This window comes from Trichechus manatus, unplaced genomic scaffold, assembly GCF_000243295.1.
Source record: "Trichechus manatus latirostris isolate Lorelei unplaced genomic scaffold, TriManLat1.0 scaffold00258, whole genome shotgun sequence".
Taxonomy (NCBI): domain Eukaryota; kingdom Metazoa; phylum Chordata; class Mammalia; order Sirenia; family Trichechidae; genus Trichechus; species Trichechus manatus.
The window spans coordinates 1388654-1405836 of record NW_004444194.1 but is presented as its reverse complement, the minus strand read 5'-3'; the positions used below and the strand labels follow the sequence as shown (position 1 = coordinate 1405836).

The 17183-nt window shown below is 47.6% G+C and overlaps 1 protein-coding gene across 1 annotated transcript in view; it reads right to left on the bottom strand.

Moving 5' to 3' along the window:
- The window catches only part of CACNA1A (calcium voltage-gated channel subunit alpha1 A), a 252427-nt gene extending 235352 nt beyond the window's left edge, over window positions 1-17075 (bottom strand). The window contains exons 1-3 of the mRNA XM_023724768.1: window positions 16873-17075; window positions 16457-16581; window positions 16083-16139 (exon numbers count right to left, since the gene is read on the bottom strand). Of these exons, the coding sequence (XP_023580536.1) occupies window positions 16083-16139; window positions 16457-16581; window positions 16873-17075 (385 nt within the window). The remainder of the gene's footprint in view (window positions 1-16082; window positions 16140-16456; window positions 16582-16872) is intronic.
- Between the last annotated feature and the right edge of the window lie 108 nt (window positions 17076-17183).

The following is a 17183-nucleotide window of genomic DNA, read 5'->3' as shown; positions in this document are numbered from 1 at the left end:
AAATCAGCCAATGAAAACCCTGTGGATCACAATGGTCTGAGGCCATTGTGCATGGGGTTGCCATGAGTCAGGGGCTGACTCAACAGCAGCTAACAACAACAGCTAAGAAACAGAGAACTGCCAAAGGCCACACCGCTCCCAGATAGGAGCCTCAAATCTGTCCCTGACCACAGCCTGTGCCAGACACTCCACCTCGATGGGGCACTAACACTTTCCCAGACAAAGCCTGAGCATGTTATGTGCCCCTCGGGGCCTTTGCTCCAGCTGTGCCCTCTGCCTCTCCATGAGGTTTGCCCACCTCCGCAAGTGGCTCTCTGAGCCTCAGGGTCCACGTCTGTAAAATGGGAGCACTAATAAACCCACTGGTACTACAATTATTCTCTATTCACCTGGAGCAACAGAGGAAGGAGAGTCAGGAATAGGAAGAGGATATGGAATGTGTGGCTAACTGTCTCCATGAACTGCCTCTTTTGCCACGAGAGCAGAACTGGATGGTGCCCAGCTACCATTACTGAACATTTTGATCAAAGATTCTATAGATAAATCCTGATCAAAAGGGAAAATATGCAGAACAGAATTTCAAATTCCTATGGAATTCAGATTTTCTGGAGCCGTGGAGGCTGGATGAACCCCTCAAACTATTGCCCTGAGACAATCTTTAAACCTTAAATCAAAAATATCCCCTGAAGTCTTCTTAAAACCAAACAGTAGTTTAGCTTAACTAGTAAGGAATGTCTGCCTTGAGCACTGTCCTCTTTCAAGATCTCTCAATATGGGATCAAACTGACAACAGCAACTTGGAAGATTAGATAGGAAACTTAGGAGCAGTGAGTTTTTGTTAATGAGGGAGGAACAAATCACAAAAGGAGGGTGAGGATGGTTGCACAACTTGAAGATTGTAATCAATGTCACTGAATTGTACACGTAGAAATTGTCGAATTGGTGTTATGTTCTGCTGTGTATATCCTCAACAACAACAAAAAATAAGTTCTAAATAAATAAATAATAAACCCACCAAGCTCTTGGGGTTGAGATGAAGATTAAGTTGGCAAGAACTGGTTCCAAGACAGCCTGTGGGCTCCTAGCTCTCCGTAAAGAGGAAAAACCAATCAGTTGCCATCAAGTTGATTCCAACTGATGGTGACCACACGTGTGTCAAAGTAGAACCCCATAGGGTTTTCAATGGCTGATTTTTCAGAAGTAGATTGTCAGGGTCTTTCTTCCAAGGCTCCAACCTCCAACATTTTGGTTAGCAGCTGAGAGTGTTAACTGCACCACTCAGGGACCCCTCCTCCCACCAATAAACAGGAGCTATGGTTATTATAACTATTCTCCAAAAGGCAGAGACTTTTCAATATTGTAACTCTTCTCCAAAATGCCAGACCATTTTCATGTCCTCCCGGGATGTGGTACCTCCTCTTTATTGGAGTTCGAATGAAATCCTGGGCGTGAACAAGGGCAGGGCCCAAGGAAAGGAAACTTCCACAAGCCCGTCGTGAACAAGGACAATGGTCTAGCGCTTTTCATCAAGCGTTTGGGGGTAGGGGGTTCTGTATGGCCAGCTAGAAGAGTCACAGCTAGCACTAAGGCTCGGGGAGCTTGTTCTAAATCATGTGGCAGCTATTGTGTCCCCAAATAAAGGAGTTCTTAGCACAAACAGAAGCACACACAAACACAAACACTACTGGATTAATGCCTAGGCCATAATTTTTCTTCTTCCAGTTGCCATTGAGTCAACTCCAACTCATGGTGACCCCATGCGTATCAGAGTAGAACTGTGCTCCATAGGGTTTTCAATGGCTGATTTTTTAGAAGTAGATCTTGGCAAGTTCTTAATCAGCACCCACTGTGTGTCAGGCACTGTTCTAAGTGCTCCCTGAGCCTCACGACAACCCCATGGGGTGGACGCTACTATTATCCCCATTTTAGAGATAGGACACGAGGCCCAGGGGGCTTACGTGACTTGTCCAGGATGACATGGGTGGAAAGGAGCAGAGCTGGGACTTGGGCTCAGGCAGCCTAGCTCCACAGCTGTCCCTCCTAACCGCTGCATTGTACTGCCTCAAGCCAGCAGAGAGCCACGAGACCCACAGTTTCTACAAAGCCAGCCCTTACCTGGCCCAATCCCTCAGATCTGTGAAATGTGTCCCTAGAGAAAATAGGGCAAAGGGTGTGACCAGGGAGGTCACAAAGGAAATACAAACAGCTGCATGCATCTGGAAAATGCCCTGCATTCTCAGTAACTGAAGAAAAGTGTGTGATACTACAATGGGCTTCTGCCCTCACTTATCTGACTGGTGAAGACGTAAAACCAAGGGCAATTCAGTTGGCCCCAAGGACAGGGAAAGGGGCTCTTGGAGTGTGAGAGGGTGCACACGCTCTGTCTTTGCCAATATGGACCAAGAGCCTGACCTATGACCTCGCAACAATGCCTTCTCCAGGAACCTGTCCTAAGGAAATAGTCACTGACATGTGCAGAGACCTCATTACCCACATGTTCATCGCCACATGGAAAAACAGTAGATCACAAAACATATACAAAATAATGACCACATTTTTGTTATGAAAAAAAAGAAAACTCAAAGTGTTGGTGTGCCAGCGAAAAAAATGGGACCGATTATGCCATTTCCCTTGTAGTAAAACATAGTCCTCACCTGACTCCCAAGGCCCTGCGTAATCTACCCTCACCACCTTGCTGCCCCGTCACCAACTGGTCCTCATCTCCTCCCCCTCACCTGGCACACAGTAAGTGCTCAATGAACATTATGAACGAATGAATGCACTCCTCTCCCCGCCACATCACTAAGCTAATCTGGCCCCGGGGGCTCCACCCATACATGTCCAAACGCCAGCCCTGGGTGGGGGCTAAGGGAATAGAACCACAGAGTCTATACCAGCAGTGCTCACGATACCAGAAGCCCAAAGAAAGTGAGGCACGATTTATAAACTGGGCAACAGAAGGAGGAGGGAGAAGGGAAGGCCGTGGAAGCCTTCATTCTAACATTTTCTAACTCCGGCTGACATTTCTTTCTATATATTCATCTATATTTACATGAACGAATCTGTCGGTAGCAAGCCTGTTGCTGATCGTGTGGGATCTAAAGTTCACAGAAAGCTGGCTTAGACACCCAGCTAGGAAGAGAAACTGTAAACTAAACTTAAGTCACCCGAAAACCCTAAGTCCACCCACTCCCCTCCAAGAAACCTGTGAATCTTCTACATTAGGATTTCTCAGTCTTGGCACTATTGACAACTTGAGCTGGATAATTCTTTGCTGTGGGGCTGTCCTGTTCATTTTAGGATGTTAGGGAGCATCATTAGCCTCTACCCACTAGATGCCAGTAGCACCTCCTCATTCGTGACAACCAAGAATGTCTACAGACATTGCCAAATGTTCTTTAGGGGCAAACTGACCACCAGTTCAAAAGCACTGCTTTACATGCAGCCTGGGAAAATTTCCAAACCAATGAATGGTTCTTTTTCTGCTCATTGTCATCAACTTCCTGAATAAACCAGTCTCCTGTTCTCTGAATCCCTTTTGCAGATCCAAGGAAAATGGTAGCAACAGAGTCTCAATACTTGGAGTGCCCCTATAGAGACAAAAATTTTATTCTGAAAATAATCAGAACCTTGGACAGAGATTCGTGCATAAAGATGTTCATTGCAGTATTATTTATAACGACAAAACAAACAACTGGAGATAGCTACATGAAATATGATACGTCCATAAAGTAGAGTACGCATCAGATATTAACAAGGCTTTTCTGGGGTTGCCACCAACCCATACAGCACAACTGTGTGAATTTAAACAAGACGCCCCTTTCTCAAGTTGTTAGGTCCACCTCTCAAAAACTTGTCATAATATCTTCATTTTGCTAGAACAAGATACTTCAGCTTCTATCAGCTGGGAAATTGAAATAATAAATATGCAGTTCTATGATGCTACCATATGAGATACGACACCCTTGTGCAATACGCAACTTGTGCAACTATCCACAGTGGCCCTGATTTTTCCAAAGATACCTTACGGCATGGGGAAGTGTTCACAATATGGTACTACATGAAAAAAAAGGCAGCTCAGAACACTGATTGTATGGTATGATCCCTATTTTTTTAAACAAAAGAAAAATATATCCTTATAACCATAAAATGGCATGAAATGAAATGCATTAAAATGTCTCCAGAGAGTCTCTCTCAATGGGAGAATATACTTACATTTTATATTCATCTTTGTACTTCATGTGTTTAATAAACTCATAGGAAAGGCCCTTGGAGGAGGTAACATTTGTGCTGGGTCCTAATCAAAAGGAAGGAGCCAGCCATGGGGAAGCCTGTAGGAACAGTGATGCAGGCAGAGGGAACAGCCAGCACAAATGCCCTGAGATGCAAACGAGCTGGATATGAACAAAAAAAGGGCCAGTGGGGCTTGGGCAGAGTGAAAGGGGTGGAGAACAGAGGAAATGAGATCAAAGAGAAAACAGAGGCCAGACAGGACCCTTGGTTTGTTATGGTCTTTGTGCCAATGTCATCTCCTCAGAGAGGCCCTCCCTGATCACCTGCTCTGAATAGCTTCCTCATCACTCTATGTCAGCTGTTAGCACTAAATATACATGTTATTACCTCCATAGCTACATTGTAAGTGCCTTTAGGGAAGCAAACATGTTTAAACTTTCCTCATTTCTCCCACACCATGTAGCACAGTATTTAACCCAGTGTCTGACACCCAGTAGGGGCTTAATAAATATCTTGTCCAGTGAATGAATGAATTCAACCCATATTAGGTGTTCGATGGCTGACTGTATTTAATACATGTATTACATGTAAGACGATATGTAATACATGTGACCGTACTGAATATTTAAATACTATTTCAAGTTGGGTTTCAAATATTCATTCAACAAACATTTATTGAGTACCTACTATGTCTCAGAAATTGTACTGAGGATACAACAGCCAACCAGTTAAGCTAGGTCTCTGCTCCTCTGGTACTCACCTAGGAAAGTGTTCCTCATCAGAATACCTGCTGAGCTCATAAAAGCTCAGATGTCTGGGCCCTACCCCAGACTGACTCAGAGTCTCTGGGGGTAAAGAACAGGAATCTGAATTTTAAACAAGCAACCCTAGTGGTTTCTAAGCACTACTAAATTTGAGAACAACTATCTTGGCAGGACAGAGATAGGGGTGAGGAAGTTAGATGTTGGTTCCTGGTGACCATCAGCCTGAATTTTGGGTGGTGGGTGAGGATGGAGACTGGAAAATCATTGCCCTTTTAAAACCTGTAACAGAGCCACAAAGATTTTAGCAAGGACTTGTTAGATCTGTAATCTCCGGCCAGTAGGTAAGGACCTGGGGTATATTTTTTCTTGGATGTTCTTATCTCTCTCCTTGGAAGAGATATTCCACTAGCCCACCATTATATATCATTCTATCCTCTGGGGGAGCAAAATCCAAGGAATTCTACTTTCAGTCTCAGTGCTGAAACAAGCAAAGCCAGGTGTTTCCAGAATTTTAAGAATCTTTGTCAACAACATTGTTTACTTTCCTCACCATTACTCACTTGACAAATACTTATGCGTGAGACAGAGCAGGGACTACTGGGGGATGTGAGGAAGGTAAATCACTGTCCCCTACCCTCAAGGAGCTTTCTAATTAGAGAGATAAGACATAAACATACAATCATACTGATTTTCAGACAAGTACACAAGATACACTGGACAATGGAAAAGGCACAACTAGAGTGGTAAACAGAGGGACTCAATCATTCCCGAGTCACTAAGAACATAAAAGGTCAGAGATACTTGAACATGAAACCCACCTTTCCATACACCCTTATATCCAACATCCTACTCATCTACCCACTCATACAACCATCCATGCATCTGTCCACCTACCCACCCATCCAGTCATCCATTCTTTCACCCTTCGATCTAGCTGTCTGCCCATCGACTCATCCGTCCACCTATTCATTCATCCACCCACCCACCCAGCCAATTACCAATCCATTCAATATCTATCCATCCTTTCTTCCTCTCATCCATTCATCTTTCCTTCATCTCATCCAATCACTCATCCACCCACCTGCCCATCCATCCAACACTAACTGCATGAGACGCCTCTCCTCCCCTCTAAATCACAAACATGGTCCATAACTTAAAAGGCTGCATCGTGATTAGGAACAGAAAAAACTACCAAAAATTTGCATTCTGACAACTCCTCTAAAGATAATTCAAGTCCATAAACATTTCTCACTATTTCACTTTGTGCAAGGCCTAGATGTTCAAAGTCCTTGTAAAAGCCTCATGGAAGCTGGCCTATTCCTACTGTTTCAAAGTATCTGATGTCCTCAGAAATGGTGCTTTTAAGTAGAAGGTAAGGTGAGTAACTGCAGGTATGGTTTGAGGCAGGGGAGCTGTGAGCAGATTGTAGAGAATCTGGCATGGCTTCAGTGGGGAGTAGGGACTGGGAGAGACGTTGATTAAGAATATGGAAAATGATTGCTAAGAGGTAGGGAAAATCCTGTTTGGGCCTGGGAATCATGTAATTTTAGTGTTGACAATCAACATGACCCTGCAATTTTTTTCCCCCTTGGCTTATACATTGGAGCAAGGATTAAATGGAGTTGATGATTCAGGAGAGTGGGTTAACAATATAGATGCCACCCTTCCTCCTGTCCGTCCATCCATCCATCCATCCATCCATCCATCCATCCATATATACACATATATAGTGCTTACTAAGTGCCAGGCACCATTTTAAGCATTACACGTACTAACTCATTTAATCTTCGAGATAAGTACTATTAGAATCCCCACTGGACAGACTGGGAAACTGACACGCAGAGTTAGTTAGGCCACACAACCAATGACTAGCAAAGCTGGGATCTGAACCCCAGCCACATGGCTCCAGAGTCCATGCTCGCGACCACTCTGCCATGCTGCTTCTCTAATGTCTAAACCACAGGTCCTGATTTTCAGAAGACAGGCAGGGAGGGGGCTCTCTGGCTGACCTAGCCTTTAGAGAGAATGATGAGCTGACTATGAAATGGCTTAGCCAGTGCCTATCAGATAGCTGGTGTTCCACAGATGCTGATGAATCTCATCTCTGCTGAAGCTAGATTCCCAAGTACACAGACTAAATTTAACTCCTTGAATTCACTCATTCAAAATTATGTATTCATCACAGCAGCACTGTTCATAATGCCAAAAAAAAAAAAAAAAACTGGAAACATCCTAAATGTCCATCACCCAGGAAAATGGATGAATTGTTGTATCATCACAGAATGCAATATTACACAGTAGAGAAAAATAAATGACCTCCAGCTACACTCAACAGCAGGGTGAATCTTAGAAACACACTGTTGAGTGAAAAAAGCAAGTCCACATCCCAAAAGACTACCTATAAGTACACTACCCCTTCTAAAATGCTCAGAAACCAGGAAAGTTAAATATATATGGTTAAGATCAAACAATAAACCAAACCCATTGCCGTTGAGCTGATTCCAATTCATAGTGACCCTATAGGACATATTAGAACCACCCCATAGGGTTTCCAAGGCTGCAATCTTTACAGAAGCAGACTGCCACATCTTTCTTCTGTGGAAAGGCTGGTGAGTTTGAATTGCTGACCTTTTGGTTAGCAGCCGAGCGATTAACAACTGTGCCATCAGGGTTCCTTTTCTATGGTTAAGGCATATATAAATACATGATAAAACTTTTTTTTAAAGAAAACAGTAAGGGAATAAGACACACAACTCAGCAGAGTGGCTGCCTTTGGGGAAATGGTAGGGAGAGAGGAAGGAGGGAAAGGCAGGGGAAACTATAGGTGGAAGTAAGTTATAGGTTATATTCTAGTTCAGTGGTTCTCAAAGTGTGGTTCGCTGACCAGTAGCATCAGTACCACCTGGGAACTTGTTAGATATGCAAATTCTCAGACCCCACCCCAAACTTTCTGAATTAGAAACTCTGGGACCGGGGCCCCGCCACCTGTGCTTAAACCACCCTCCAGGTGGTGCTGATTGAACATCTGTGTGAGAATCTCTGTCTTAGAGCTGCTCAACACCAAGGACCTCATTATAGTTCTTGACTTAGGTGGGGGGTCCACCAGGGTCTCCATATACTCTTAAAATAAATAACTAGAAATAGGCTCAAAGAGGCACGATGTTCAGAGTGTGTCATGAACCAAGAATTATGATTAAAGCCATATTCTGCTAACCTGAGACACAAAAAAACACCCACAACTATGTATTCAATCCCCATGTGTGCCAGGCACAGGGCTAGAGTGGGGAACACAACCAACCCAGTCCCTGCCCTAGAGGAAACTAAAGTCAGTCAATCCTGCTACTTTTAGACGGATCATACGTGCTACATGCTTTCTATGCACAATATTGCCTTTTTTATTGTAGTAAAATGTACATAAAATTTACCGTTGGTGGCATTTAGTACAATGTTGTGCTACCATCACTTTACTGTAGTTCCAGAACATTTTCATCACCATATACCCATTAGGCAGACACTCCTCCTCCATTCTCCCTTCCCCAAAGCCCCAGGCAACCACTAATCTCCCTTCTGTCTCTATGGATTTGCTGACTCCATATGTCCCCCACACAACTCCTTGGAGGCAGGACTACTACCCCTATTTTCTAGATGAGGGGACTGAGGCTCTGCTCCTATGAGCTGGAGCTGAGATTTACAGCCAGGGTTGTCTGTCCCCAAACCCTGTATACTTTGCTTCCACTAATAATCGCTGCCCCCTCCCCACCTCTCTTCCTCCTTTCAACCTCCATTCCTGGTGCTGTCACTCTGAAACATCTCCACAAGCAGGTGGCTGGCACAGCCCCACACTCCCCTCATTCCTGCTAAAGAAAAGAACCAAGGTCAATGGGAGGAAAGAACACGGCATCTCTCAACACTGGTTCTTGAAAGTCAGAATCCTATAACTCCCAACAGAGCAATCTATAGGTCTGCACCAACATCTCATTTAAGACAATCAGTCAATATATTCATGAGAATGAAAACGTGAATCAAGATTTAGGAGCCCTCCTGTGAACTCTGCTTACATAAAACTACTTTAACAATTGGCTTAAAATTATACTTTTTTACACACAGGCCATGTGGATGACTATGTCATTTTCTCCATAAGGTCCTGCTTCTTCTGTTATTTGGCTATGGGGGGCTGGGGGGTTCCTAATTCCAGGCCCAATCTGAGCATCAAGCACCTTCAAGGAAGACCCAAAGCTGTCCCGGTGTGAACCGAAGATAAAACCATCTTTGGCCTGGGAGAGACAACAAAACTTGATCCGGAGTTAACTGGGGAATTTTGCTCCACTGCTGGGATCTCGCTCGCATTAGCTGCCTTAAAGGTGGCTTCCAAAAGTAGAATTCACTCAAACAAAGCCCTGGCTTTTCAGAGGGAAAAAGCTTCCGGTCCTCACCTTTCCCAGCACCATTTCTCGTTTCTCTCTCCTCCCTGGGGTTTTATGTCGAGAATGCACAGCTAAGGCTTTTGACTGTCCTAGTCTGCCCAGGACTGAAGGGGTTCCCGGGACGTGTGACTTTCAGGGCTAAAACTAAGACAGTCCCAGGCAAACCGGGATGGGTGTTCACCTAACCCAGACAAGGCCAGTGCCTGGTGATTTTCCAAACTCAAGCTGGTGACCAATGGTTCCTACTCCTGGAACTTGCCTTCTCTAGTCTCTCAGGGAGAAGAGAGTTCACCTTCCTGGGGGAGACTTTCACTGCTGAGGGTGCATCCTGGGCTCGTTAATGGGGGCCATACTGAAAGGGGACATAAGCCCCAAGCACCGAAGACGCCCCTAAGTCCCTGAAGGAAGACTTCACTCTCAAGAGGTGGCCGCTCCTCAACTTCTCAAGAAGAAAGACAGGGAGTGGGGGTGAAGAGGGAGACAAATTCTAACCCCAAATCTGTGTGAGTTTCTGCTGTTGAGCTCACAATGGACGCCTGGGCCTGAGGCCTTCGTCCTGGGCTCGACTCCTGACCTGGTCAGAGGAACAGACGGGGGTGGAGGGGGTATCAGGAAGGCTAATTATAACTTTAAAACTTCCTCTCCTTGTCACCCACAGAGGAGGGGACCAAGGGAGAAGAGAACTAATGTTATCTAAGACCGAAGGGAACAGAAAAATGGGTCAGATGGGCATGAATGCTTTTCTCCTTCAAGCTTCCAAAGAAAACAGAGAACGTGAAAGAGCCAAAAGCTGCATTTCAGAGTGCCACATTCAGGTTAATAAATCCACGCCGGCCAGCCACCGAGGGGCCCTCTGCTTCCGCTCGCCCCCCGCAGAGCCTCCTTTCTAGACAAACGTTCCAAAAAGGAAAACTGGAAAAAAATTATTTTGCGGTATTATGGCAAATGTACTCTGGGGCTTTCTCCATGCCAGACACTGAGCTGAGTGTTTTCCAGGTGTGATCCCATGGACCTTCCTGGAACCTTCTGAGGGAGATGCTATCAGAAACAATATCCTCATGCAGCCAGTGAGGAAACTGAGGCTCGACGCCCAAGGGGCCAGACTGGTGAGCGGCTCATGCCAACCGTCTGCCCAGTGTCTGGAGTGCTCCCCCACTGAGCCGCCTTTCAGGGCAGGCGGCTGGCCCCTTCCCCAGGAGCTGAGCCAGCGTTCTCAAAACTGCCTTAACTGCAGGGCTGCTGGATGCCAACCATCTCAGGACTGAGCTCACCTTCCCGGCAGAGACTTCCACTGCAGAGGGTGCATCCTGGGCTTACTAACGGGGGCAACAGCGAAGGGGTACATAGGCCCCAAGCACCCAACAGACAACCCCAAGTCCCCGAAGGAAGACTTCACTCTTAGGAGGCAGCTGCTCCCCAACTTCCCAAGCACTAACATTTCAGGAACCTCCTGACAGCCTCATCAACACCCTCCCCCATCACCTAAAACCCACAGAAAACCTAAACCATTGGCACAAGGGTAGATCAGATGCTACGTTGCTGTTGTTGTGTGCTGTTGAGTCGATTTCAACTCAACGATTCCATAAGACAGAGCAGAACTGCCCCATAGGGTTTCCAAGGCTGTAATCTTTACAGGAGCAGATAGCTTTACAACCTGACAAAAGGATGATGAGAAACACTTGTCTCATTCGCTGAACCAACAGATGGAGTGGCTGCGTTTGGGCCAGGCCCGCACAGTAGGGGTGCAGTGGGGAAAGGGAAGATAGGCAGCTCCCTTGGCCTTGGAGTTTGACTCTTTATTGGCAAGTAGTGGCAGAACCAACGAAAGCCATGCCAGAGACCCCCTTCTTTCGCGACACATCAAGCAGGGCAGACACATAGCTGCAAGTGACATCCTCAGTTCTTCCCATTTCTCTGTCTGACTGGCATCTGATGCTACCACTTACACCACCTTCCACAGGCCATAACCCCCATCTAAAACCCATGAGGCCAGATGTGCTCTGGAGCGTAGCACTTGGGGCTTTTAGAAAGCTAACAAAGGTGGGAACCTAAAATGGCACAGCCACTTTGGAAACCAGTTTGGCAGTCTCTTAGAAAGTTAAGCATATACCGAACACATAACCCAGCAGACCCAGCCCCGGGAACGTACCCAAGGGAAATGAAACTTACGTTCCCAATGTGCCCCCAAAGCCGGCACATGTGTGTTTATAGCAGATCTAGTCATAATCCCCCAAACTGGAGACAGCTCAATGCCCTTCAGATAAGAAATGGATAGACCAACGGTGGTCTTTCCACGTGGTGGAATACTACTGAGCAGTAAAAAAGGACAAACTATTGATACAGGTACAACATGAATGAATCTCAAAGGCATTACACTGAAGGAAAGAAACCGCTCTAAAGGCTACATATTGTGTGATTCCATTGATATGACCTTCTGAAAAGGCAAAATTACAGGGATGGAGAACAGACCGATGGTTGCCAGGAGCAGGAGGCTGGCGGAGGGGCTGACTCAAAGGGGCACTAGGGAATATTCTGGGGTGTCGGAACTGTTCTACATCTTGATTTTGGTGGTGGTTATACAGCAGGATGCATTTGTCAAAACTCATAGAACTGTACACTAAAAAGGGTGAATTTTGCTATACGTGAGTTATACCCCAACAAACCTGATTTTAAAAAAAAGAAGAAAAGGTAACAGATGCTTCTATGATACAACCTGGATACTCCAAGTGTGGCCCATGGGGCAGCTGCATCGGCAATCCCAAGGGGCTGGTTGAGAAGCGGAGTCTCAGGCCCCACTACAGACCTGCAGGACCAGAATCACCATTTTAACAAGAGCCCCAGGCGAGTCCCATGCACACAGGAGTTTGAGAAGCCCAACCACATATCCTCTACCACTTCCCCTGGGGGCTGCAACATCATCCCACATTCAAGCATATTTAACATTTCTGTGGCAAAACACACCAAAATTCACACTCAATGAGATCAGGACTGTAAGCAGCCTTGGATCAAATCAGACTAGGTTTTCTCCCTACAGCTTTTGGTTTTCAGAGTTTTGGATTTGGGGATTGTGGGGGAGAGACTGTACCCTTGTAGAAGAAAACTCCAATAGAAAAAGCCAAGTTAATTCTTAAAATCCATTGCCATTGAGTCAATTGCTACTCACAGTGACCCTACAGTACAGAGTAAAACTGTCCCGAAGCGTTTCCACGGCTGTAATCTTTACAGAAGCAGATAGCCCCGTTTTTCTCCCTTGGAGCAGCTGATGGGTTCAAACCACCAACCTTTTGGTTAACAGCCGAACACTTTTTAACCATTGCACCATCAGGGCTCCTTAGCTAATTCTTACTTCCTAGAATTTTGCTTTTCTGGAATTACCAGCCAAGCTGAGCTCGTAGAAGGATCATATGGATCCTGGACCACTGTGCCCTCTACGGTGGTACCTCCATGCACATTGTACATTTTGGAACAGGCGAGAGTCTGATAACAGAACCCAGTTTCTCCCAGGGCTCTCTCTATGTCCCATGTAGAACTTTTTTTTTTTAAAGAGGCTTCCATTAAAAAAGTTTGGGGAGGGCCAATCGGCGAACAAGACTAGGCTACGTGATATCAGTGTGACGCTGGGCTTCCTTCGGGATTTCTGCAAACACGGATGGAAAGGGATTCATGAGACTGAGCATGAGACATACAGATCTGTGGTCACGGTTCTTGCAAAGGCCCAGATCCCTACGCACATTCAGTGGGGGATCTGCTGGCCTTGGAAGGGAGGGAAGAGGATGTGTGCCTCAGTGCTAGGCAGAACATCAAAAGGGCAAGTGGTATCAAGCGGGGGGCTCTAGGAAACTAGAAACCACAAACTCCAGCCAGTTGTCATTGAGTCAATTCCAACCCATGGTGACCCCATGTGTGCAGAGCAGAACTGCACTCCATGGGATTTTCATGGCTGTGAGCTTTCGGAAGCAGATTGCCAGGCCCTTCTTCAAGGCCTTGCTTCCGAGGTGCCTCTAGGTGCGTTCGAACCACCAACCTTTCAGTTAGTATCCCCACACTTAACCGTCTGTACCACCCAGGGGCACCAGGAAAATTGACATCTGTGCCTCATGGAGCTGACAGATTTGAGCTCTTTAGAAGCCATCAGAGCCCATCACAGCCATATTTAAATTCAAACTTCCAATCAACGAAAACATGGAACCAAGGTGTGTGGTCGGGTAAACTCCAGGAGAAAAAGGCAGCAATGTATACGTGAATATCAAAGACTTCCACTTGGGTTTTCTTAGGAAGAGAAACATACAATTAATAAGAAGTTTTAATTCTCATTGGTGGCTTCAAGCTTGAGCTATTGTGAGGGGTGGTGCGGAAAGGAAAGGAATCACAGAGGCCAAGTACGTGTGCACGTGAGGGACACAGGCTTGTACGCTCTACTGCATACCACACCCGAATTTGCATCTAGAAACAACACTCTTAGGCCCTATGAGCAAACAGCCAAGTTCCAGGAACCTTCACTCACTCCTTCCCGAGACAGTGAGGAAGCTACTTTTCATACGACCCTGCAACCCTAACTAAACATTATTTCCAAATATAAGTCCCACCAGAGGCGCCTCAAAAAGTGGCATGGCAACTCCACTCCTAGTGTAGACGCTGGGAAAATGCCAGAACAACAAAAGTTCATCAAAAGACATGTCCAAGAATGTTCCTAACAGCACACAGTGGAGACCACCCAAATGCCCCAACAGTAGAATGGGACAATAAATGCTCGTACAGTCACACAATAAGACATTACACAGCCATGAGAAGAAACCACCTACAAGTGCTCGCCGCAGCATTGATGAATTCACAGACATTATGTTGACTCAAAGGAGCCAGACACAAAGAAGCCTATTGTGTGACTCCATGTATATGAAGTTCAAAAGGAGGCAAAACTAACCTGTGGGGTTGAAAGTTAGGCTAATGGTTACGCTTGTGTGGGGGGGGCGGGGGGTGACTGGGAGGGGACGCAAGGGGGCACTGGGGAGCTGGTCACCTTCTGTGTCTTGATCTGGCTGTTGGTTTCACGAGTGTGTTCACTTTGTGAAAATTAATTAAGCTCAACTCGACTTGTGAACCGTCCTGCATGTATGTTAGACTTTATTCGAAAAGTTCAAAATCAATACTTAAACACATTTTTTAAAAATGGCAGAAGTATCTGAATAAAGAAGTCCATACTCTGCCCTGCCCCTGACTCCTCAGTGTTTCCACCCAGGCTTTGGGCTAACTTGCTTTTTTGATGTTCTCCAGCTGTCTACCAACAATCTCCATCTCCTTGCCTTGGTCTGAATTCTCTTATCCAACCCTCAGGGTCTCCGCCCTTGCCCTCATCTCCCCCAGAGAAAGCCTAGTCCTGGATGATCCTGCTTGGGGACAGATGGGGAGGGGGGTTTTCCCTTCCAGAGTAGTGCTATAAAACGTGCTTGCTACCTTGGGCCAAGGAGACAAAACCGTCTGCAGAGAACAAAATGCACAAACTCATCTCGAAGCTACTGAGAAAGCTTTCAGTGAACTCACCAAAGCAAGCTGGAGGTTGCCAGCGCACACACTGTTCACCTGCAGCCCCCACCATTCCTCCTTCTGAGGCGCCCCTGCAATCCTCTTCTCCCCACCAGCCTCTGAGCAGCAGGATCCAGGCTGGACCAGGGTGAGCTAAGGACACCACAGAAGGACTCCCCACTTCCTTCCTTTCCCCTAGAAGACTCCACATCCAGGCTCCAGAAGGCAACTATCTCCAACATGGACAGCTGGCAGTCTAGTGAACCCCTCCCGTACCCCCACAGCTATCTGAGGGTGCGCACACTGACACCTCCAAGTCTCCGCCATTCACCCTGGGGGTAGGGAGAAGAGAGAGTACCACCCAACCCTTGAGCACTTCAACAGGCCTGGTGTGTGAAGGAACTGCCCACCTTAAGGATCAGCTTCTTCATGAGGTTGGAACTTAGAAGGCCAAGATCGATGCTTCTTCTTAGGCATCACTCGAGATGACACCATGGTTAGGGGTACACCTCCCCAAAGGGATCTCCGCCAAGCCTCTTAATTTTTACCGCTCTCAAGGTAGACTGTTCACACACTCCAAAACCTCAGAGCCCCCATTACAATGCCAGTACCCAGAAGCCAAGAACCTGGTTCCACCTCAAACCCCCCTAGAAGTGGATCCACCACTGCTTTCCCCAAAATGCAGCACCAGGACCATCCAGGGCCCCAGCCCAGTTGTGTCTACAACAGCCAAAACCAAACACGAAAAGAATGGGGGACTCGGCGCTGAACCCCAGAGGCCCCCCGGCTGCTCATTCTTACACTAAGGGCATCCAGTGGGGGCCCAGCTGAAAGCCGGCACATCTGGGCAGGGCACAGTGGCCAGCCAGCCAGGGAAGCAGGTGAGTCCGTCCCCCACCCCCCATTTGAATCTGGGTCATGCTTAGATAACCGCTAGAAAGCCCAACTAATTACCCACCCTGCCTGCCTACATCTCAACAGATGTTAAGCCCTCCTCAAGGTTTATTTCAAGCAGGCAGGGATTTAAAGGAAACACAATGGGATCTACATTTTGATGGAACATCAGTAGAGGAAAATGTGGACTTCACCTTCTTCCTCTGGATCTTTGATTAAAAAAAAAAAAAAGAGGGAAGGGATTTACCTGCCAGAGATGGTCTGTCCACAGGAGGCTGAGTCTCCGGTGTCCCTTCCCGGTTCCCTGGGGTGGGAGAAGCAGAATCCAGCCCTGGCTGGACCGTCCACCCTAGGAAGGACCTGACACCTCATTTCTTCATGCCCTGTCTTTCTTATGGAAACAACCCAGGATGGGTGTTGCAGGCCAGGGGCCCAGGTAGGGCAAATGGGATCTGTTCTCTACATCTCAAAAGATGATGAGGTCCCTGTTCAGTGGGGGAAAAGGGGCCTGCAGACATGGGGGACAGTAAGTGCCTCCAAGCCACCACTTCCTCCCCAGATGGGGGCCACAGCCCACCAGGATCTGAAGTCTAGCTGCTTAATGAGAAGCCCACACGGTACCCACGGGCTCTTCTCCCGCCAGCCCCCCAGCGCCCCCCTGCCTAAGAGTGCGGCCCCTCCTTGGGGAAGCAGGCTGGGGAGGTCGGGAGCTGGTACTGGGCTCCAGTTCCCAGAGGCTCCCGTTTCTACCGGGTGAGGGACGGCCAAGACAGCCGGCCAAGGCCCCCCCCGTCGTCGCTCTACTCTGGCCAGAAGCGCCCAGGCCCCGGCCCGGTCCCAGCTCGCTCGGGAGAACTCAGACCCTCCGGAACCGGCTCTGAAGCCCTCGCCAAGGCCCCAGCCGACCCCAGGCCCATCCCTCATTCTGCACTGGGTCCTTCGGAGGGCCCCCCCAGCCTCCACATCACCCCGCTAGGGTGCAGAGAACTCTCACTCCTCCTGGTGCCCCTTCTCGAAGCCCCTGGAAGACCCCCCACCTCCCATCAGCCCCGGTCTCTCCCCGCCGGGTAGAGGGAGGCGGCGAGGAGGGGGAGGCGCCGCGGGGCTCGGGCAAAGGATATGGCCATTCGGTGATCTTTTTGGCGTATTTTCTCACCACGTTGTCCTCGCTGAAGAGGAACAGAGACCGGTTGACCGTGAGGCAGTTCTGTCGGACGGGGATGGGGTTGTAGAGGGCCATGGTCCGCGCTCTCTGCGCCATGGACTGCTTGTACATCCTTTGCGCCCCGGGCTGCCCGCCCTGCCGGCTGCCCCCGGTGCCTCGCCCGCCGCCGGCGCCCACGACCAC